The sequence below is a fragment of the Myotis yumanensis genome, unplaced genomic scaffold, assembly GCF_028538775.1.
Source record: "Myotis yumanensis isolate MYYU_CA2020_CCGP unplaced genomic scaffold, mMyoYum1.0.hap1 SCAF_11, whole genome shotgun sequence".
Classification (NCBI taxonomy): domain Eukaryota; kingdom Metazoa; phylum Chordata; class Mammalia; order Chiroptera; family Vespertilionidae; genus Myotis; species Myotis yumanensis.
In genome coordinates this window covers 44,933,842-44,959,123 of record NW_027223762.1, presented here as the reverse complement: position 1 = coordinate 44,959,123, position 25,282 = coordinate 44,933,842, and the positions used below count along the sequence as shown (strand labels likewise).

At 41.1% G+C, this 25,282-nt stretch overlaps 1 protein-coding gene across 1 annotated transcript in view; it reads right to left on the bottom strand.

Moving 5' to 3' along the window:
• The window catches only part of LOC139020035 (semaphorin-4F-like), a 39,779-nt gene extending 14,741 nt beyond the window's left edge, over positions 1-25,038 (bottom strand). The window contains 5 exon segments of the mRNA XM_070429558.1: positions 11,114-11,207; positions 20,914-21,012; positions 21,243-21,302; positions 21,904-22,055; positions 24,869-25,038. Coding sequence (XP_070285659.1) covers positions 11,114-11,207; positions 20,914-21,012; positions 21,243-21,302; positions 21,904-22,055; positions 24,869-24,995 — 532 coding nt within the window. The 5' untranslated portion in view covers positions 24,996-25,038.
• Positions 25,039-25,282: the final 244 nt, after the last annotated feature.

Genomic DNA, 25,282 nt, shown 5'->3' with positions numbered 1-25,282 from the left:
CAGAACACTTCAACCCAAAGCCACAGAATATACATTCTACTCAAGAATTCATAGGACATGTTCAAAAATAGACCACATATTGGGTCACAAACAAAGTCTCCCCAAATTCAAGAAGATTGAAATCATACCAAGCATCTTCTCAGACCACAATGGCATAATATTAGAAATGAACTACAATAAAAACAACCCAAAATACTCAAACACTTGGAAGCTGAATAGCATGTTATTAAATATTGATTGGGTTACCAATGAGATCAAAGAAGAAATCAAAAACATCCTGGAAACTAATGACAATGAAAACACAACAATCCAAAACCTATGGAACACAATGAAAGCAGTCCTGAGAGGGAAGTTTATAGCTCTACAGGCCTATCTAAAAAAAAAACACAAGAAAAAATGGTAGTAAATCATCTAAATCTACATCTAAAAGAACTGGAAAGAGAGCAACAAGAAAACCCCAGAGTGAGCAGAAGGAAGGAGATAATAAAGATTAGAGCAGAAATAAATGGCATAGAGACCAAAAAAACAATACTTAAAATCAATGAAACCAAGAGCTGGTTCTTTGAAAAGATAAACAAGATTGATGAACCTTTAGCCAGGCTCACCAAGAAGCAGAGAGAGAGGACCCAAATAAACAAAATCAAAAATGATAGAGGCAAAATAACAACAGACCCCACAGAAATACAAATGATTGTTAAAAATACTATGAACAACTCTACTCCAACAAACTAGACAACCTGGAGGAAATGGACATATTCCTAGAAAAATACAACATTCCAAAACTCAATCAGGAAGAATCTAAAAATCTCAATAGGTCAATAACTATGGAAGAAATTGAAGCAGTCATCAAAAAGCTTCCAGCAAACAAAAGCCCAGGACCAGACGGCTTCACAGGGGAGTTTTACCAAACATACAACAAAGAAATAAAACCTATCCTCCTCAGACTACTACAAAAAAATTCAAGAGGAAGGAACACTTCCAAGATCATTCTATGAAGCCAGCATCACCCTAATACCAAAACCAGATAAAGACAACACAATGAAAGAGAATTACAGGCCAATATCCCTCATGAACATAGATGCCAAAATCCTCAACAAAATCTTAGCAAATCAGATCCAGCAGTACATCAGAAAGATCATACACCATGACCAAGTAGGATTTAAACCAGGGATGCAAGCATGGTACAATATCCGCAAATCAATAAATGTGATACATCACATAAACAAATTGAAAGAAAAAACCCACATAGTCATATCAATTGATGCAGAAAAAGCGTTTGACAAAATCCAACACCCATTTTTGATAAAAACTCTCAGCAAGGTGGGAATAGAAGGATCATACCTCAACATAATAAAAGCCATATATGACAGGCCCACAGCCAACATCATACTCAATGGACAAAAACTGACACCATTTTCCCTAAGAACAGAAACAAGACAGGGTTGCCCACTCTCACCACTCTTGTTCAACACAGTACTGGAAGTATTAGCCATTGCAATTAGACAAGAAGAAGAAATAAAAGCCTTACAAATTGGAAAAGAAGAAGTAAAACTGTCCTTATTTGCAAAGACATGATATTATACACAAAAAACCTAAAGTCTCCATCAAAAAACTACTAGACTTAATAAAAGAATTTGGCAATGTAGCAGGATACAAAATTAACCCCAAGAAATCTGAGGCATTTCTATACACCAATAGTGAATATTCAGAAAGAGAGACTAAAAAAACAATCCCATTTACCATCACACCAAAAAAAATTAAGCTACCTAGGAATAAACTTAACTAAAGAGGTAAAAGACCTCTACTCAGAAAACTACAGGACGTTGAAAAAGGAGATAGAGGAAGACATAAAAAGATGGAAGAACATACCGTGTTCATGGATTGGTAGAATCAAAATAATTAAAATGTCCATACTACCCAAAGCTTTCTATAAATTCAACGCACTTCCCATTAAAATACCAACGGCATATTTCACAGACCTAGAACGAACTCTCCAAAAATTCATCTGGAATAAAAAAAGACCCCGAATAGCTGCAGCGATCCTGAGAAATAACAAAGTAGGTGGGCTCTCAATACCAGATATGAAACTGTATTACAAAAGCCACGGTTCGCAAAACTGCCTGGTACTGGCACAAGAACAGACATATAGATCAATGGAATAGAATAGGAAGCCCAGAAATCGAACCAAACCAATATGCTCAATTAATATTTGACAAAGGAGGCAAGAACATACAATGGAGTCAAGATAGTCTCTTCAATAAATGGTGCGGGGAAAATTGGACAGATACATGCAAGAAAATGAAACTAGACCACCAACTTACACCATACACAAAAATAAACTCAAAATGGATAAAGGACTTAAATGTATGACAGGAAACCATAAAAATTCTAGAAGAATCCAAAGGCAACAAAATCTCAGACATATGCCGAAGCAATTTCTTCACTGATACAGCTCCTAGGGCAGTTGAAACTAAAGAGAAAATGAACAAATGGGACTTCATCAAAATAAAAAGCTTCTGCACAGCAAAAGAAACCATCAACAAAACAACAAGAAAGCCCACTACGTGGGTAAACATATTTGCCAATCATATCTGATAAGGGCCTAATCTCCAAAATTTATAGGGAAGTCATACAACTTAACAAAAGAAAGATAAACAATCAAATCAAAAAATGGGCAAAGGATCTAAACAGACACCTTTCAAAAGAGGACATTCAGAAAGACAAGAGACATATGAAAACATGCTCAAATTCACTAATCATCCAAGAGATGCAAATCAAAACAACTATGAGATACCATCTCACACCTGTCAAACTGGCTATCATCAACAAATCAACAAACGACAAGTGCTGGAGAGGATGTGGAGAAAAAGGAACACTCATGCACTGCTGGTGGGAATGCCGACTGGTGCAGCCACTATGGAAGACAGTATGGAGTTTCCTAAAAAAACTAAAAATGGAACTCCCATTTGACCCTGTGATCCCACTTCTAGGAATATATCCCAAGAAACCAGAAACACCAATCAGAAAGGATATATGCACCCATATGTGCATAGCAGCACAATTCACCATAGCTAAGATCTGGAAACTGCCTAAGTGCCCATCAGCAGATGAATGGATTAAAAAACTGTGGTACATCATCATGATGGAATACTATGCTGCTGTAAAAAAGAAGGAACTCTTACCATTTGCAACAGCATGGATGGATCTGGAGAGCATTACGCTAAGTGAAATAAGCCAGTCAATGAAGGAAAAATACCACATGATCTCTCTCACTTATGGATAATAGAGACCATTATAAACTAATGACGAAAAATAGATACAGAGGCAGAGCTGCCTCAAACAGACTGTCAAACAGCAGCGGGAAGGTCGGGGAGGTGAGGAGGGTAGAAGGGGGGGTAAGAGGTCAACCGAAGGACTTATATGCATGCATATAAGCATATCCAATGGACATAAGACACTGGGGGTAGGGGAGGCCAGGGGATTGTCAAGGGCGGGGGAAAAAAGGAGACATATGTAATACACTTTGTAATATTTTAAGCAATAAAAAACCAAAATAACAAAATTATGAAATAAAAAAAATAATATATACATTATCTACTGGCAAAAGATGATGTGCAAAAGAGAAAGATGCCCACAGTGTTGAGTTTAGAGAACAAGCTGGTTAGAACAAAACACGGGGTACAATTCAACAAGACGTTTAAAGATATGTATACATGTCTGCAGATGTAGAAAAGATTGTTGAAGGAACTATAGGTCTATAGTGTTAATGAAGTTTGTTTGTGACTAATGAAATTATAAGTGATATTCATTTTCTCTTGTATTCTTCTTGTGTTCACTGGTTTTTATAGTTAGCATCATTTAATTTTATAATCCAAAAAATGGAGATATTTTCATTATGGTAATACAAAAAAAAGATTGAAAGTTGCAAAAGATGAAGAATCACAATTATTTGTGGAAGTCAATCCACATCTCTACCTGCCCAGATGTAAGCCTGTGAGCACAGGCTTCCCAGATGTGTTAGAACATAACACTGATAGACTAGGGTAAGTGTCATGGCAATGAATAATTCACTCCCCTGGGGTTTCAAGTTTTCACTTTCTTATCAAAATGCTCAACTTTAGAGATTTACAATAGGAATTATCATTCATTAGCTTTAAAACAATTTTAAACAGCCCTAGCTGGCTTAACTCATTGGATAGAACATCGGCCTGTGAACTGAAGAGTACAGGGTTCGATTCTGCTCAAGGGCAAATGACCTGGTTGCAGGCTCGATCCCCAGTGGAGGACATGCAGGAAGCAGCCAGTCGATGATTTTCTCTCATCGTTGATGTTTCTATCCCTCTCTCCCTCTCTCTTCCTCTCTGAAATCAATAAAAATATATTTAAAGAACAAAACGATTTTAAACATATGCTGGCTTTCCTTCTTCCACTTCCTTTTCTTCTCATGATCAGAGCTTTGCAGGATAAACAGCTGCTACCCTAACAGTCTCCATTTCCTTATCTAAGAACTGGGGCAGCTAGATAATTTTCTTTAAAAACACAGTCTATTATCAGGTCATAGACTAGTCTTATTAGATAGTTGGAGATGTGGCATTTCCTCTGTTGACCTGACCGTATAGCTGTCCTGTTTCAGTGTGTGAATGCTAGTCTTGGGGCAGATACACCTGGATTTAAGAGGTGGGCTGGCAGCACCCAGTGCATCTGGAATGTTTGCAGTATTCCTTGGCAGATGCAGTAACACAAGACACAATGAGACCAAAAAGAAATGATACAAACCAGGACAGGTTCCTAAAGAGAAAGTGCAAAGCTCCCTCCCTCTGCTCTTCTTGATAAAACCCCCCCCTTTTTTTTTAATAGGATGTGATAGGAAGACCAGCAATGACTGCTATCTCTAGGTTAGGTACCTGGGTGGGAAAGCACTCAGCGGCCAGGACACTGATGAAGGAGCAGGTTTAGGGGAGGTGAGTGAAGATGATGCGCTTTGGGACATGCTGATTTTGAGACTCCTATGGTACATTCAAATGGAAATGTCAGGAAGGCAGCTGGATGTGCGGTCTGTAGCTCCAGATAAGGTCCGGGAGGCATCAGGAGGCAGTGAAAACAGAATCCACTGGGCTGGTTGAGATCATAACCACACAGAATGAGAACAGAAGAGGATCCTGCATGGAAATCTAATGAGCCCCAACATTGATGAGCAGAATACAAAGACCCTACAAAGGAGACTGGGAAGGAACTGCTGATGTTTTCTGCCAGGGGTGGGCAACCTTTTTGTGCGTGCGTGCCAAAACCAGCAAAATCTCTGACTCAAAATTCTTCTGCGTGCCAACCCTGATTTTTTGAGAACATGTTACGCCTACCCAATTATCTCTTAAGGTGTACGTATATGAAGAACCTTGAAGAAATAATAAAATTCATTCGAGTGACGAAAACACAGTATATGATGATGAAAAATACATTTATTTTTTAATGTATACATGTACACTGATAGTCCGACAGAAAACTTTATGCCTCCATTTGATATTATCAGTGGGACTTTTGCTGCTGCATCACTGATGACAGAGATTTTACATCAGGTTTATATTTCATGACCTTCAGAGATATGCACGAGCTACTACTTTCATCCGTCAGGCTACTACTATTATGAGACTTAACAAAATTCATCACTGAAAACAAAGATTCACAAGTGTATGTGGATAAAAACATGGAGAGTAACGCTATTGCCAGGTTTTTTAAACAGAAAAAATTTTCTGGACTGGCATTCCAAGTCCTCAGTAGTTCGTTTTTGACATTTCTCTCTGGTACTCCTGTCTAATTGCTTTTTTTTTTCAATGTTTTCCAAGTCAACTCTAAGGTCAATAAATTTCTGCCTCCAAATTGAACTACTCTGAAATTCAATCAACTGTATTTCAGAGTCAGCCATGTCTATCCATGAAAACATTTGTAAGTTTAGTTCCTCCAGTTTCATGCTGTCTGGAAACCTCATGAATTTTGCTGTTTCTTCCAGTTCTCTGAATTTCACAAATCTTGAGAAGAACTGCTCAATAGTTGACTTGATGATGTTTAAAAACAGCTTTTGAAGGCTTTGACAGTCTGTTCTGTCATCTTTTGGGAGGCCTTTGATGTGCCTCTTGAGGTTTGGGAAATATCTAAATCTCTCATCATCCACATCCCTCTTAAAGACTTCCAGTTTCTTTTCAAAAACCTTTATGTAACCAAACATCACATCAAGTGTCTTGCCAGTTCCCTGTAATTTAATATTTAAGTCATTCAAATGTTTACAAAAATTGTAAATGGAAGATTTTAAGAGAGGGTTTTGCGTGCCAACAAAAGTTACTGGCGTGCCATCTTTGGCACGCATGCCAGGTGTTGCCCACCCCTGATTTAGCTAATGTGAATGTTACCTTCAAAATATTTTATAACATTTTCAAATCTGAACAGTGCAAATAGAGACACTGACATAATTTTGTTAATTTTATCTAACTGCAGTATTTATAAATGTCATATTTGAAGACATGATTTTAAAGGCTTTTCCCAAAAGAAATACAAATATCAATAAACAAATGAAAAGTTGTTCAGTCTCACTAACAGAGATATAAGTAAAAAATACATCAAATTGGCCTTTGTAGGAAGTCACTGTTTGTATGCTTTATTCCATATATCACTTGGGACTGACAAGGATGCAGTGAGACAGGCCTTCTCACCACTGTTGGTTGAACTAAATAAAAATGAATTTAGGTAAACCTATTGAGCACAATAAAAATCTTTACACCCTTTGGCCATGCAATTCTACTTTTTGGATTTACTCATATATAATTAATATCATTTATGTGAAGAATTTACGTAAAAAGATGTCTTCTACAGTATTATTCATAAAAACAATAGTTTTTAAATCTGAATGTATATTTTTATAGGAATTATTAAATTATGCTATGCAATATTGATGATGGAATAAATGTTATGTAGTCTCTAGAAATCATGTTTTGAATAATTAATTTCTAGAACAAGAAAATGTTTACTATACAATAGTAAGTGAAATATGCATAATATTTCCAATTTATTATAAATACACACACAGAAGACACAGAAAAAGTAGTCTAAGATAATAGTAGTTACCTGGTATCATTGAATTGCAAATAAACCTTTCACTTTCTTAACATTTCTACATTTTTTCAACATTCTACAATGCACATTCATTGTAATTTTATAATTTAAAATGTTATTTTATTATATTCTATTAATAAATATTATAGTCTAATAATATTTTCATTACTAAAACTTTTTATTTCAAAATACCTCTATTATCTTTAAGGACATTTTTATATCTCATAACTAGGAATTTTGGTTCTAGTTCCTACCTAATGTTGGCACTATTTCTATTTCACTGTTTTCTAAACAGAGGATAGCAGGGCATAATGGATCACATTGTAACTTCCAACTAAATACTGGCACCTATTCAGATCAAGAACAATTTTAAATTATAACGCTTTTAAGTCTAGAATTTGAGAGAAAAATTTATATTGGTATTGACTGTGACATGGAAATAAGACAGAAAGAGACATGGAGGTTGTATGTTAACTGTCTGAAGCTAGTCATTCTAAACTCTTAGAAAGTGATTTCTGATCAATTATCAGATGAAAGCCAACATCATTATCTGGAAGAAAAGACAACTTCATTATTTCAAAAGAAAACTTGAAACCTTTTTGAAAATGTTACTCCTTTTTGAAATTTTTCTTTATCATGCAATGATCTCCTTTAAGAAAACTGTGCCCTTGAACCACATGCTAATGCAAATTCACTTGCTGATTGGAACACTAAGAAATTACAATCAGAAGGTTGAATGTACTTGAAGTTTACCACTTGAAAAAAAAGGAAAGTATGTTAAATGCTTATCTTAGATTGTTGCAAGTGAGACATCATGTTGTTGATAAGCAATTATGTAGAATCAAGACACATTCACAGGCCTGGCTGGTGTAGCTCAGTTGATTGAGCACTATCCCATATACCAAATGGTCTCTGGTTTGATTCCCAGTCAGGGCACATGCCTGGGGTTGCAAGCTTAATCCCCAGAAGCTGACTGATGTTTTTCTCTCACGTTGATATTTCTCTCCCTCTCCCTTTCTTTCTCTCTAAAAATAAATCTAAAATCTTTTTGTCTTTTAAGAAATTCACAAATGGGAAGTATCTGTAATACTCTCAACAATAAAATAAATTTTTTTAAAAAGAGAGACATTCACAACCACTATCTTTCTTAATGTTCCCAATGACTGGCTCAGAATTTTGCCACACATGCTTGATAAAAAGTCAAGAAAAATAAACAATCAATTAAATATTTCATTCAAATATGTTTGAATATAAAAAAGGTCTCATCAATATCAACTATAGATGAATGATAGAAATGGCAACCCAACCCAAATATTGTATTTATCATATATACTTATGTTCACTTTCAAAACATGTTATTTCTTTTCAAAAAAGGGCCTTAATTATCTCACTAAAATTTATTTAATTTGTATAGCTTTTATGACTTTGCTTATGAAGCCTTAAATAAGAAAAAATTTATTGTTAGTACTTACATTCCAATTTTTTTCATAAAATATTATGCAAAAGTATAGATAAAAATTAACTTTATAACAAAGTTCACAGCTAAAGTCAGTGAAGAAAGAAAAAACAGTATGATGAATGAGTCAACTGATTAGCTAGTTGGGAAAAATTAATTTAGGTCTCCATCTCATGTCACTCATCAAAATAAGTTTAAAAAAAATGAAAATGTTAAGTGCTTGGGGAAAAGAATTTAAGAAAAAAGTTTTTATCTGCTCTTTAACTGAAGAAGGACTTCACTTAAAAAATGTCATTAGAAAGGAAAATATGTAGATTGAAACCTTAATATTCTACCTGGTAAATGACCCAAGAAAATAATCAGAGGACTTCTGAGAGAAGAAATAAAAATAGTACTAAAACATGAAAAATGTTCAACTTCACTAATATGCAAAGAAATACAAATTAAAACAAGGTACTATTTTTAGCCTCAACAATCTTTTTTTCCTTTTTTAGACTAGTTTATTGGTTGAGAGAGAGAGAGAGAGAGAGAGAGAGAAAGAGAGAGAGAAACATCGATGTGAGAGCACATTGACTGCCTCTAGCACAACCCCACCTGTTATCGAGCCTGCAACCTAGGCATGTGCCCTTCACCACAAATCGAATCCATAACCTCCTGGTGCACAGGATGACACCCAACCAACTGAGCCACCTCAGTCAGGAGTCAAAGATCTTTTAAAGTGACAACAATATATTTTGGTGAAATTTATGTGAGAAAAAAAGCACTCTCATTTACTGCTGATTTAGGCTGTAAATTGGTACACTCTTTCTAAAAACCCAATTAGCAACAGATAATGAGCCATAAAATGCTCACACCCTGTGGTATAGTTATCCCTTTCCAGAAATCTTAAGGAGACAATCTAAAATAAGGACAAATATTTATACACAAAAATGTTCATTACAGTATTAATGGGTAATAGCAAAAACTTAAAATAAATAAAATTAATTTATAGAAATTATTTGGAGTTGCTTCATTAAATTACTGTATGTTTACAGGATGAGTAATAGCATGATGTCATTAAAAATTCTCTTTACAAAGAATTTTTAAATTATACAGAAATGCCTATGATATAAAGTTACATAACAAAATTCAAAATTATACCCCTGTAGCATGACATTTAAAAGTTTTATAATATGCACACACATAAAATTTCTACTAACCTGCTTGTTTTACACTATCATGAGAAAATAGCTAGATCCTCACTGAATTTGGAGGGTGCATGTGGAGTCCTCTAATCTAAAATACACGCTGTGTGGGGCACAAACAATTCACTTTGTGGCTACCAAAGAATTAAGCAGTCACTCTCCAAAAAAGATTTATATATAAACTGTGAAAGAACCACTCAACACTGGAACAACTATATATGGCTTATTCAAAAGAAGTTAACAGCAGGAACTTACTGAATAGTCATTCCTGACTCATCTGAGCTACAAAGAACTGGCCAGAAAACATGCGCTTGCATACACATTACAACAGGCTAAAAGGAAATATCTTAAAATATTAACAGTGGTTTTCTGAGTAGATACTCCAAATCTTTGCTAATATATTAGCCCTATACACATGTAACTACTTACATTTAAACTGAAATTAAATACAATCAAAAACCCTTTCCTTTAGTCGTACTAGTCATATCTCAAGAGCTCAATAGCCATGAAAGGACAGAACAGGACTGATAGCTGTGTCCTTAACCCCTCTTCCAAGAAAAAGCTGCAAAATGTATCAGTTACTCAGCCTGCCCTTATCTTGGCCAATGGGAAAGTGGGGAAAACTAGCCCAAGGCCAAGAGTATGCTAGCTACCTGCACTGTCTTTGTGTAACCAGACCCTAGCTGCACACTGCCCTTGTGTCACTAGCCCCGGGCACTCACTCAACCAACTGGAATCGACCAAATCAGTGGTCAGAGTGTGCCCCCACGCCCCAACCCCAAGCCGTATAAATTCTTTGTTCTCTTAGAACTCCTGGCTTTCTCTTGCATCCAGTAATGGAGGCGGGGGAGGGGGGGACCAAGTCCCGGGCTTGAATAAAAGACCCTTTGCTTTTGCATCGGAAAAGGCTCCCTGGTGGTGGATTATTGGGGACCCCGAACTCTGGGCATAACAGCCACATGTAGCTAGTGGCTACTTTTGGACATTACTATCATCACAAAAAGTTCCTTTGAACAGTTCTGTTCTAGAAGACTTTATATGTTCTTTATACTTTTTCCAAGTATATTACAATATGCATTGTAGCAGAGTCCTCTTATGAACAGAAATAAAATGGGGGGGAGGGAATAAGGTTAGCAGAGGAAACACATTAGAGGTGCAGAGAACATATTCTCTAGGGAGAACCAAGGGAAATAGTATTCTGGAGAAAAGCAGGACACAGGCACGCTGGGGAGAATAGGAAAGGCTAGAAAGAGACATGGGAATAATAGACATTCCTAGGAAAAGAAAGAAAGGACACAGAGATTCCAACAGCAGGGGTGGGGAAGGCAGCAATTATAGCAAGAAGTCACAGGTTCTTATCTCTCCCACTCACCAGCCATTACAGATGCTGATCGCTGAGCTGGTCCAAAAGGACATTTCCCCCGGCCACTCTCAATTCTTTCAACCTGCTGGAAACTGGACAGGGCCTACAGAACAGAAGGAGGCAATTGGTTTAGGGGTCATAGGGTTCATGATGAAAATCACAAAGATGTTCAGATGAAGGAAAAGCCCAATTCCCATTCGTCTGCTACCATCCCCATATTCCCAGTCTGTTACTCCTGATTCCCCTGCCCATTCCTGTATTTCCTATCTCTGTCATCCCTTTTTCGTTAGTTTATTCTTCTTCCTTCAATCCCCTAATACCCAACCACCACATGCTCTAATGAAGGAGCACCTACGATGGCCCTAGATGACACGGAGAGGCTAAACGGCAGATCTTTCCTCTGAAATGCTGTATTGTAGGGTTTACAACTGGCTGGAGAATGTGCTACTGGACAAGTAGGACAAAAGCAGGCCTGCTGAAGTCTGAAGCCCGTAGGAAGAATAAAGAAAAGTAGAGACTGATACAGGACCATCAGAAGCCCAGGAATCTAACGAGAAGGGCCATCCTTTTCCCACACCCCAAGGATAAAAGATAGCACCAGAGCCAAGGATACAGAGAAGGGGGAAGAGAATCTGCTTCAGCTCAGGTCAGAATCTGAGGATTTGTGAATTTAATGCCTTCCTCATCCAGAGACTCCAAGAAGAATTACCTGGGTGTGGGCGAAGGGTGTAAGAGCCAGCCAGAAGTTACCTTAGCTAGGCATCATACACTAAGAGAGGCTTCAAGATAACTAAAAATAGAAATCAAGGATGATTCAACCTAGAGCTAATAGGAAATGTTAACTGTGGCTGATTGAGAATCAAAGTTATGACATGGACGTGTCAGGATATCTCTGGCTCACAAATGAGTATGGACAGATGATGTTGCTGGAGCCTAATAACCTGAATGGTAGTTGGAGCTGCAAAGCAGATATATGTCCCCTGAGTATAAGTACACTACTGGCCCATTCTGACTGCTTGTGTGTTCACTGTAATTGGCAAACAATATTTTATTTTATGGAGAGAGTCTTGGCCAAGGCCTGTTAAAATCAGATGTCATATGAGATTCCCAAATGTGAATACTGGGTCAAAGAGTTTTCTGGAATGGAGGACTAAGCACCTTACCTGTGTGGCAGTGGGAGCAACCTAGCCTGAGGAGAAAGATGACAGTTCAGTAAGAGATCACCAAGTTATGTGGGCACTTTAGGGACATGGTTAAAATCTACTATGTCCCCTCTTAACTCAACTATGGCAGTAATCCCCTTTCTGCCACACTGCCTACCATCATCCTCAATTTACTCTACATATCCACCCCAGAATAATATTCCTACTCTATCAGTCACTGATTTGACTAATTTTTGAGCAAAGAATGACAAAATGGCTCACCATTGCCTGGAGTACAAACTCTTTAGCTCAAATTACTTATTCTCTAATACTTCTTAAAAGGAACTCTTTCTTCTAACCTAGTGATTCCCAAAGTGGGCACTACCGCCCCCTGGTGGGCGCTGCAGCGATCCAGGGGGGCGGTGATGGCCACAGGTGCGTTTGTTTTAACTTTTTTTGTATTACCTTTCTATTCTGAGTTCAATAAATAGTTCCATAATTTCAAACTTCAATGTTTCTAATTTACACCTTTCTTTACTATATTTTACGAAAAAGGTAGAAACATTAATACATATATCTTTCTGTTTAATTGCTATTAAAATTTTTTAAAAAATTAATTTCCAGGGGGCGCTGAGTAATATTTTTTCTGGAAAGGGGGCGGTAGGCCAAATAAGTTTGGGAACCACTGTTCTAACCAAACCTGGATCACCTGTTATTCCTAGAAAACAAATTATGTTTTCCCATCTCTATGCCTGAAACTACTCCCTTACATTTCACCAAGGACAGAAAATATGAGCTTTTTTTCAATTCTCATTCTCTTTAATATTTAGTTATTTTGTGCTACTTTTGACTCACTCCCCTCCTTGAAATATTTTATTTCTTGAATTTCTTCAAATTATACCTTCCTAGAGTCCCTCCTCCTACATAATTGTTGTTTCTCTATCTCCTCTGGTTGTTTCTCTTCTTTCTAGCCCCTAACTATGAACCATAAAAACCATATCCTTAGTCCTTTTCACATATACTTTAATTATGTTGTCAGCCAGACCTATGCAAATCATTCCCCAAACTCTACAAGTTTCAGGTCTTCCCACTCTAGTCCACATTTGCAATTGACTACTGGACTTCCTCACAGAGATGGCTTATCAGACCCTTCAAACTCATCATGTCAAAACTAGTCCTCTTCCAGTTTCCCCAAATAGAATCATTACGTCATCTAGGCTTATAGCCTTAGAGCAAGTGAGCCTCCTATTAACTAAACAGGTTATGATTACTGTATGGTCAAAATTGCATTTAATAGGGTCTGAAAGGGGCCAGACCACTCGATTACATTCTATCTCTGAATGTTGAGCTTCTTCATTGTATCATCATTGTGTGAATGAGCATATCAGTTGTGGCAAAGGCAAGTCCCTCAAGCTGAAAGCCAGAGCTAGGTAAGAAGGCCATCACTGAGCTGTGGGGCTGGAATCCATCTTCTGTCTTGGCAAAGGGCCTTTCCCAGGTGGTTGGGGTGGGAGTGGGGGTGGGGAGAGATGGTCCCTGTTACATGAAACAGGTCAAATGTCACAAAAAATTGAAGCCAGGTAAGGTCTCTATATTGCAGTTTGGACTAAAGGGTGGGAGTAATGGAGCAGAGCCAGACAAACCTGGATTTGAATCTTGGCTCTGCCTCTGCTAGATATATAATATTAGACATGGTACCTAACTTTTCTGAAGTTACGTTTCACTATCTGTAAAATGAAGGAAATAATACCTAAATATTATAATGGGGTGATGAGAATTAAACTCAATCATGGGAGAAACCAAGATAGTGGCATAGGTAAACACCAAAAATTGCTGCCTCGAACAACCACTTCAAAAATACAACTAAAAGACGGAAAGGACATCATCCCGAACCACAGGAAGGCTGGCTGAGTGGAAATTCTACAACTAGAAGGAAAGAGAAAAGCATAACGAGACTCAGAGGAAGTGCAGTGCTGAAGTAAAATACTAAGGTGCGGAGTGCATGCGGAGTAGGCTGGCAGCTGAGGGCGTGGTTGTTGTTTTCAATCGGAGGCAGTCTCAGGTTCTGAGCTCCAGTTCCTGGTGAGTCTCCAGGGACCCAGACTCATATGGGAGAAGAGGGACTGTCTGGCATTGGTCGGAACCCGAGGGCAGCTTTCTCTCCAAGGGGCTTGCAGTGATTAATGGGACACTGAGAAGCAGAGCCTCTGAGGGCAAGTCTGAGAGCAGCCATAACTACTAGCCCCGCCCTGTTGATCCCGTGGGACCTGCCCCACCCAAGCCCTGCAGGGAGGCTTTGGCTGGATAGCTACAGGCAAAGGCTAGATTAGCACCTCCCTAGAGATCCAGGAGCCAGGAATCCCAGAGGTCATAGTGGGACCATCCAGTTTGCAGCTCCATGGAACCATAAAAGACACACTCGGGGGCAGACTCAGTGAGCACCAAAGCCCCATTGAAGCAAGTATTGCCCCAGAGGGGTGTCTCCAGTACAGAAGTTCTCCCACGGCAGACACAGCTGATTCTCACAGCCAATTGGCCTGGAGGTCAATTCCTCTCAGTGATAGCTACAACAATCAAGGCTTAACTACAACAAGACTGTGCACAAAGACCACAAGGGGGTGCACCAAGAGTGTCTACCTCAGGTAATTGGGACACTTAGCACAGAAAGGCACTCTATCGACACAGCGAAGCATAAAAAAATGCCGAGACAAAGAAACAGGAAACAAATGACAGAAATGGAGGAAAGCAAACTGCTGGATATAGAGTTCAAAACCACACTTTTAAGGTCTTTAAAGAACTGCCTAGAAGCCACTGATAAATTTAATAAGGCCCTCGAAAAGACTGTTGAGACCGCTGATAAATGTAGTGAGATCTTCAAGAAATCTAGTGAAAACCTGGATGTTGTGATAAAGAACCAACTAGAAATTAAGCATACACTGACTGAAATAAAGAATATTATACAGACTCCCAACAGCAGACCAGAGGAGCGCAAGAATCAAGTCAAAGATTTGAAATGCGAAGAAGCAAAAAACAGCCAACCGGAAAAGCAAAATGAAAAAAGAATCCAAAAATATGAAGATAGTGTAAGGAGCCTCTGGGACAGCTTCAAGCGTACCAACATCCGAATTATAGGGGTGCCAGAAGAAGAGAGAGAGCAAGATATTGAAAACCTATTTGAAGAAATAATGACAGAAAACTTCCCCTACCTGGTGAAAGAAATAGACTTCCAAGCCCAGGAAGCGCAGAGAACCCCAAACAAAAGGAATCCAAAGAGGACCACACCAAGACACATCATAATTAAAATGCCAAGAGCAAAAGACAAAGAGAGCATCCTAAAAGCAGCAAGAGAAAGAAAATCAGTTACCTACAAGGGAATACCCATACGACTGTCAGCTGATTTCTCAACAGAAACTTTGCAGGCCAGAAGAGAGTGGCAAGAAATATTCAAAGTGATGAATACCGAGAGGAGACCAAGATGGCAGCGTAGGTAAACACCGGAGACCGCTGCCGCAAACAACCATTTCAAAAATACAACTAAAAGACGGAACGGACATCACCCAGAACCACAGGAAGGCTGGCTGAAGAGAGACTCTACAACTAGAAGGAAAGAGAACAGCAAATCGAGGCTCAGAGGCGGCGCAGTGTGGAAAATACAAAGGTACCGAGGTGCGCGCGCAAAGCGGGCTGGTGGCTGAGGGCGCGGTTGTCGTTTTCTGACGGGAGTGAGTCTCAGACTCTGGGCTCCAGATCCGGGCGAGTCTCTAGGGACCCAGACTCAAACGGGAGAAGCGGGATTATCCGGCATCAGTTGGAACCTGAGGGCAGCTTTCTCTCCGATGTTTGCAGCGGCTGCCGGGGTTCTGAGAAGCAGAGCCTCTGGGAACAGGACTGAGAGCGGCCATAACTGCTCCCTCCGCCCGCCCTGTTGATCCCGCCCCGCCCAAACCCTGTGCACAGCCATTTGCCGATCGCCTCAGGCAAAGGCTGGATTAGCGCCTCCCCAGAAGGCAGATGTTTTCCATACAGCTGATTCCTATAGCCAGTCGGCCTGGTGGTCAAATCCCTCTAGTGTTAACTACAACAATTAAGGCTTGGCTAGAACAAGACTGCGCACAGAGACCACAAGGGGGTGCACCAAGAAAGCATAAAAGATGCAGAGACAAAAAAACATGACAGAAATGGAGGATATGGAGCTAAGAATCGCAATTTTGAGGGCTTGCCATAAATTTGTGCAGAGCCTCACGAAAACTAATGAGACCCTCGATGCTATGATAAAGAAATTAGAAAGTAAGCATACACGGACTGAAATAAAGAATATTATACCCAATAGCAGACCAGAGGAGCACAATAATCAAACCAAAGATTCGACAAAAAACACCCAATTGGAAAAGCAAAATGAAAAAAGAATCCGAAAGTGTGAAGATAGTGTAAGAAGCCTCTGGGACAGCTGTAAGCGGACTAATATCAGAATTATTGGAGTGCCAGAAGATGAGAGACAGCAAGATATTGAAAACCTATTTCAAGAAATAATGGCAGAAAACTTCCCCCATCTGAAGAAAGAAATGGACTTACAGGTCCAAGAAGCGCAGAGAACCCCAAACAAAAGGAATCCAAAGAGGACCACACCAAGACACATCATCATTAAAATGCCAAGAGCAAAAGACAAAGAGAAAATCTTAAAAGCAGCAAGAGAAAGAGGCCCAATTACCTACAAGGGAATACCCATACGACTGTCAGCTGATTTCTCAACAGAAACTTTGCAGGCCAGAAGGGAATGGCAAGAAATATTCAAAGTGCTGAATACCAAGAACCTACAACCAAGATTACTTTATCCAGCAAAGCTATCATTCAGAATTGAAGGTCAGATAAAGAGCTTCACAGATAAGGAAAAGCTAAAGGAGTTCATCACCGCCAAACCAGTATTATATGAAATGCTGAAAGGTATCCTTTAAGAAGAGGAAGAAGAAGAAAAAGGTAAAGATACAAATTATGAACAACAAACATGCATCTATCAACAAGTGAATCTAAGAATCAAGTGAATAAATAACCTGATGTACAGAATGAACTGGTGATTATAATAGAATCAGGGACATAGAAAGGGAATAGAATGACTATTCTTGGGGGGAAAAGGGGTGTGGGAGATGCGGGAAGTGCCTGGACAAAAATCATGCACCTATGGATGAACACAGTGGGTGGGGAGTGAGGGTGGAGGGTGGGGTGGGAGCTGGAAGGAGGGGAGTTATGGGGGGAAAAAAGAGGAACAAATGTAATAATCTGAACAATAAAGATTTAATTTTAAAAAAAAATCTTAAAAAAAAAAAAAAGTGATGAATACCAAGAACCTACAACCAAGACTACTTTATCCAGCAAAGCTATCATTCAGAAGTGAAGGCCAGATAAAGAGCTTCACAGATAAGAAAAAGCTGAAGGAGTTCATCACCACCAAACCAGTATTATATGAAATGCTGAAAGGTATCCTTTAAGAATAGGAAGAAGAAGAAAAAGGGAAAGATACAAATTATGAACAACAAATACACATCTATCAAAAAGTGAATCTAAAAATCAAGTGAATAAATAATCTGATGAACAGTATGAACTGGTGATTGTAATAGCATCAGGGACATAGAAAGGTAATGGATTGATTATTCTTGGGGGGCGGAAAGGGGTGTGGGGGGTGCGGGAAGAGATTGGACAATAATCGTGCACCTATGGATGAGGATAGTGGGTGGGAAGTGAGGGCGGAGGGTGGAGTGGGAACTGGATGGAGGGGAGTTATGGTGGGAAAAAAGAGGAACCAATGTAATAATCTGAACAATAAAGATTTAATTTTTTAAAAAGAAAAATAAATAAAAATAATAAAACATGAAATAAATAAATAAATAAAATAAACTCAATCATGAATGTAAAATACCCAAAACCAAGTCTGGGATAAAGCAGATGCTCAATTGAATGTGAAGTCTTGTTGTATGTAAGTCTAACATTTTTCTCTGCTAAATGCTGGAGTTCCCTCAACAAAACAAATTAAAACATTGACCTCCAAAAGCTAATGAGCTATCACTGAAGGGCAGCACTCCACGTGGCTGGAACTGATAGGTCCAGTGCTTGAACTTCCTTGTATAAGAACCTTCATTTCTCTGAGCAAGCTGTTGTGTCTGGAGCAGCTAGCTAGTCAAAGCTCTCAGAAAACAGTTATGAATAGTCTCAAAGTCATCAGTCTGGAACATGAGAGTCTCAGAATTAAGGATAAGGCAAGAACTTCCTCAAGCAGATGGGCATGGGCAGATAGGATAAGACAAGCAGGTAAAATCAGAAGAGAGCATCCAGTATGTCTGGAGGGCAATCTTGGTATGTAGCTTGAAGGGTTAACAAAGCTGACATTTCTGTGCCCTATATTCTCCTAAAACAAGCCTCGACAAAACGACAGTCCTTCCTTTCATGAGCCTGCTAGATAGAAGGTACAGAAAAAGAGCTGAAAGTCATGGGGCTGCAGAACACAGACCCCTGATTTTACTCTGGGTGCTGATGTTCCTTGCGAGTGTCCAGGGGTCCAAGTCACGCCAATCCTGACAGGTATGTCCAGAGCATTTTCTGTCTGGATACCTAACATCCATTAGGATCCCACCTCCGAGAGCCAAGGGAGAATAGATGACCCTGGGAGATTAGCTGGGAGTAAGTCTATTTTCTGTAAGCCATTGTTCATATTCATACCCATGGGCACCCTGAGCCTGCACAGACTCAAAAAGGACAAATATGGCAATGACAATTCTACTGCTACTTTGTGAGTTTTGTAAGGACTTTAGGAAAACTAGAGACTCAATATTACCTGATAAAATATAGAGATTTTCAATACCACTTGCCCTAGGAAACCTTCCCAGGATGACAAGATGAGGGAGCTATCCACACCCAGCAGGGAGCCTATCATTTGCATTATGAAAAGGACTAGGCATAAGCCCAAGGACAGCCCACAGGGACTGGCTATATATCAAGTATATACAATTATAATGGTGTCCCAAAATTCACGCAAGAAATAATTTTGATAGAAAACACAGGTTTGTTATTAAAAATTGTAAATTTTTTATTGATTGATAAGATATATGTAATAGGGTTATTTATAGAATAGGACATGGGGTAAATGCCCTCCACAGCTTTGCTGGCAAATACGCAAAGCCAAGGTCTAATTTGGTCTTCATTGTCCCTGCTCCTGGGCCATAATTGGTACTTGGTAATGCTTATCAAATTGAAGGGCTTGAAATCAAAGGGCAACAGATATTAGAATCTAATTCAATAAATCAAGTAAAATAAGGCTTTTATTTTTTGTTGTTATTGTTGTTAATGCTCACCCAAAATTCAAATCATGCGTGAATTTGGGGACACCATTTAGCATTCTAAGCCAGAGATATGAGGATGGCCTTAAACAGAGAGAGGTTTGGAGTTAAGCACTGACTAGACCCAGGTTGCAAGGATTACTGAAGTTTGCAGAAGGGTGACGTCAAAATTGAAGTTAAAGATCAGGGTCAAAAAAAGAATTCATTGCACTCCCTCCTATTGCTTCATGGAGTAGGAAGGGAAGTCACCGGAGGCAAAGGATGTGTGAGGCTTTCAACTCATCCTCGGGCCTTGTCACAAAGAGGTGCTACCAGAGGACCAATGGCTGACTACTGGATAACTGATGGGAAAAGATGAGGATTCAAAAACATCAAGACCCTTCCTGAGATATCACAGTCCCAGGGACTTTTGTTGCCAGGACCAGCCTAGATGTGATTAAGGGTAAATATGTCCCAAGACTGCCAGGGTGTGAGGGTGGAAATGCCAGGGCTTCAGCAGCAATGACCAGGACCTGGAAGAAAACATGGCTGACAGAGCAGCCACCTTGAAGGCAAGATCCATCCAGAGTATGGTGCCAGCAGATGCTAATTAGTAGGCAGTGACCTAAGAAGCTCATGGGAGGAGAGGGCCACAGGCCACATACAGTAAAATTGGCAGTAAATATAGGAGAAGGTGGTGAGAGTTACATGCTATGGGAGGAAGAAACAGGCATGGACAGTGCTGATTAAGAAATGGATTCAGAAGCTGAAACCGGTTTGGCTCGGTGGATAGAGCGTCGGCCTGCGGACTGAAGGGTCCCAGGTTCGATTCCGGTCAAGGGCATGTACCTGGGTTGTGGGCACATCCCCAGGAGGAGATGTGCAGGAAGCAGCTGATCAATCTTTCTCTGTCATCGATGTTTCTAACTCTCTATCTCTCTCCCTTCCTCTCTGTAAAAAATCAATAAAATATATTTAAGAAAAAAAAAAGAAATGGATTCAGAAAAAAAAATAAAGAAATGGACCCAGGCTCTTGCACAAAACATACATAGGACAAGGTAAACGTGAGTTACAACCTCTGAAGTTTCTCCTGGATTTCTCCTCTCCCCAGCTCAGCTAGCATCCCTAACTTCCTTCACTGTCCCACTACATCTCCCTTTAGACTTTGTATAACTTACCTTCTACAGACAACCTCCCTCCCCACCATTTCGTACCTCCTCCAGTGGCAAAGGCTCCACCCAGTGAGGCCATCCCTCACCCCCAATGCCTTTCATGCACATTGGTTGCCTTAAGCATGACCCCCCCCCCCCCATCATGGTCACTCACAGATGACCCTTCCCAACCTCCCACCCCTGTCACTCACAATAACCCCGAACTTCGGATCAAAAGCGAAGGTGCCACAAGTGAGGAGGTGAGAGGCATTGGCAATGGCGAGAATCTGGACAAAATTGTGACATTCATCCTGGGGGTCAGAGATGGTTAGAGAGAATCAGAAGCAGCAGGTACAAGGAAAGGTAGGGTGGTGTCAGGCCAGTTAGATGCAGCTCTGGGGTCAGTAATGATGGGTAATGATATGGTGTTAGAGTTCCTGCCTGGGCCCATTGGGATGGCAGCACTGCAGGGGACTGACAGAGTCAGGGCTGGGCCAACATTTCAATTGACACTCAGGACGGGGCCCAGATTTACACCTACCTCCTCCTTGCCTTTCGCCATACAGTTCTGTCTCTGGGCCTCAGGCACCATCCAGTCAATCTGAGAAAGGAGGAATGACCATTTCCCCCTGATTCTCCCCAAAGTCCTCCCGAGTCAGGGTAGATAACACAGTTCCACAAACTCCATCAATTTGGGAACTGCAGAGACACCTCTCACCCCCAGAGCACTGTTTTTAAAACTGGAGGTCCCCAGCTATTAATGAGTAATAAAATCAATTGTGAAATCATAGCCAACATTACTTTTAACAAAATATATCTGAATGTATCTCATATAGGAGAGTAGATATTGGTTCAAGTACACACTCTGTACAAAGTCAAAAGATACCATATATTTCTTATTAAAGGCTGATCAAAAAAATTTGAAAGCTATTGTCCTAGATTAATGTGATTCTAATGATCCTCTGCCCACTATCACCTATAACCTGGTCACTGTGGCCTCCTCCCCTCATCGTGAACCTCCCTCACACCCTCCCCCATCACCATGACCCCCCAAACACCCTCAGCTGAGATAATGTACTTGATGGTATCCTGTACTCATTTTCAATAACATTTCACCTCCTACCACAACACCCCTCCCTGACCTCCCATAAAACCATGGATCTAATCACATGCTCTGGGGTCTTCCCACTCTCATCTCTCACCCTTCGAGGTCTCCCCCCTGAGAAGGGCAGAGATAAAGCGAAGATGGTGTCCCGGGCGCCAACATAAAGTGTATGGGAAGCAGGATCCACAAGGAGAACAGAGTAATTGTATGTCTGAGGGATGCTGAACCGGGTAAGATAAGTGTCAGCCTCTGGTGAAAGAGAGGGAAGAGTGATATCAGCCATCGCTTCAGAAGGGTTAGGTCCACACGGCTAGAACAGCCATTTTTGTGTTCTACCATTTATTTATCAGCCATCAGGGGAAAAAGACAGAGCCTGACAGCCATGTAACTTTCCCAGAGATAAATAACTGATGAGGCCAGAATATTTAGCACACAATTCAGTCAAGTATGCTATTTCCATAAAAATAGAACACTTTATTAAAATAAAAACATAAACATAAGTCTGTAAAATCTATTCATAGCAACATGACACACAATTAGAAAATATCTATAAAAGCTTCAAGTACTCTCCTCTCTAAATTTCCCTTTTTAAAAAAAAAACAAAAAACACCCTACTTAATAAATTCCTTTTACTTAGAAGGGAAATGCTACATTCTTTTCATGAACACATTAGGAGACTACCTCCTCTCTCTCCCACAAAGCTTGATCCCTCCCACCTCCATTCTACCCAAAGAGCAAAAAGGTATACAGCACCGGTTCTCAATCTGTGGGTTGAGACCCCTTTGGTGGTCGAATGACCCTTTCACAGGGGTCCCCTAAAATCATCCTGCATATCAGATATTTACATTATGATCCATAACAGTAGCAACATTACAGTTATGAAGTAGCAATGAAAATAATTGTATGGTTGGGTCACAACATGAGGAACTGTATTTAAAGGGCCAGAAAGTTGAGAACCACTGATATAGAACATGGTGGGCAAGAGCATATGCTTTAGAAATGGATCAGCCCAAGGTTAAATCTGGCTCTTTCACTTACCAGCTGTATGATCTTAAGTTACTTGCCCTCTCTGAGTATTACTTTCCTCTGTAAATACCACCATCCAGGGTGGTTGAGAGAATTAAATGAACTAAGATGTGGAAGCATCTGACGCATAGTACAAATCGTTTCTTTCTTCCTTCCTTAAGTATGAGCTCTGTTTTGACCAAATCTAAATCTCACATCAGCATTCAAAATTCTTATCTATTTGTGTCACTCTCACATCGATGTTTCCCTCGCTTCCATCTTGCTACCTCCCTCTCTCTCCCTTCCACTCTTTCTGAAAAAAGAAAGAAAGCAATGGGGGGGGGGGGGGAATATTCTCTAATCTATTTAAAGATTATAACAAATAAGTTAGCATACCTTCTTAGCGCAATGTCTGGCCCCTGGGTTCCTATGCTCCCACTAATGCAACTCTATTCTACCTGTTTCATCTGCTCAGCTACCCTCAAGACTGATAGAATGCCAGCAGCCATTCATTCCTAGATAGGCTGATATACGGAGCCCCACCCATCTCCCTACAATCATATTCATGACTGTGCTGTCTCTCTCATGCTTAGAATAAGCCCTGGTCCCCTCAACCTCCTTTCGTATCCCCAGCTCTGCTTCACCTTGCCATCGGGACCTCTCTGGATCCCTGGACATCAACCCAGCCTGGTAATCACAACTCTACGTAGTGGCTATTGCTCCAGCACAACCTGAAAGCCCACACTCCAATCATTTGTCCTCTCAACTCAAAACATCCTAAATGTCACTGGTCTGAAGTTAAGAATAAATTAATATCAATTAGTTGAGGGCTTTTGCCAACAGGTTGTACTCTCAGCTTCACTGGTTCTGTCTGCCCAAAGTGCTAACACTCTATGCCCACTGAGAAGAAAACAAAACCCACAGCCACACTCATGCCCACCTCAGCAGAAAGCCTCTAAAGCAGTGGTTCTCAACCTTCCTAATGCCTCGACCCTTTAATACAGTTCCTCATGTTGTGGTGACCCCCAACCATAAAATTATTTTTGTTGCTACTTCATAACTGTAATTTTGCTACTGTTATGAATCATAATGCAAATATCTGATGTGCAGGATGTATTTAGGTGACCCCTGTGAAAGGGTTGTTCAACGTCCAAAGGGATCTCGACCCACAGGTTGAGAACCAATGCAAGTGTGAATCACTCCAATGACCCCTTTTAACCTTGTGGCATCCCCTGGCTTCTTGCCCCGCTTTTGAAAGGACCATATCTACCTCTTCCTTTTTGTCTTTCTGGAGACTTTAAAAATCATTTAAACAGAATTTTAAGTCAACTCACTGAGCGGTTTCCCAACATTCAATGGAGGGAAGTGGTAGGGAGAGCAGGCAATGGCAACGTTAGGAAATTAGGGGTGTGACAGATCAGATTGTGGGGGAATGGGAGCTGGTGTCAGAGATGGAAGGGAACTGGGAAGTGGGTTGGGGAATATTAGGGCTGTGGGCAGGACAAAGGGGGGTGGGGAACTGAACTAATGAATGATGTGCGAATGAATTTGAGAAGTGGGCAGATAGAAATGCTGAGCTGGTCACCAAAAGAATGGGTGGGTGGAATAGAAGGGAATGGAAGATCTCTGGGTTTGGAAGCCAGGATGGGTACCAAACTGGCGTGACCAACACAGGTGCGTGTCTGGTAGGAGGATAATAAGGGAGAGAGAACTGCGAACAGATGACCTCGGGCAACTCCCAAACCCGCCCTGGGCCTCAGTGCCCATGTCTGCACCGCTACAGACTTAACTCTCCGCGGTTCTGCGAATAAGGGGCCGCGGGAGCCGCCTGGGCGTGTCACCGGGGCCGAGGAGCGGGGCGCGAGACCCGGCCGGGATGCGATGGATCAGCACCGCGTGGAGTCACGCCTGGTCTCGGGCGCGGATGACCGTTATGGCCGGCGCGGAGGGGACCTGGATGCGGCTGCCTGGGTCCGGGGAGCAGGAGGGTGTAGGCACCCGCGGGCGGCGCCTGGGCGCGGCGCAAAGGGCTGAGGGCGAGGGCGCCCGCGCCTTACCGGAGACGGGAAGCGAGGTCCTGGGCACCGAGCGGGGAACCAGACCGCACACCGGGCCGCTCAGCACCGCCAACAGCAGCAGCGGGAATTGCGAGCCGGGGCGGGGCGGCGCGGCCGAGGCCGGCATCTTTGGCTCCGCCTGGCCCCGGGTGGGGCGCACCCTACCGGTTCTGCTCAGGGCCGCGGCGCCGTGGGCCCGGGTCCCACTGGTTTCTCCTCAGCCAGGTTCGGCCTCCGGCGGGCGGACCACACGCCACCCGGCCCCGCCCCTTCAGGAGGAGACCAATGGCGGTGCTGGTTTTCTCCTCCAGCCAATCGGGGTTGAGTGCGGCGCGGGCGGAGCGGAGGTGCCCCGCCCTGTAGGGCGGAGCCAGGCCCAGGTGTGGGCGGGCGTTCTTTCCCCACCTCGGGCTG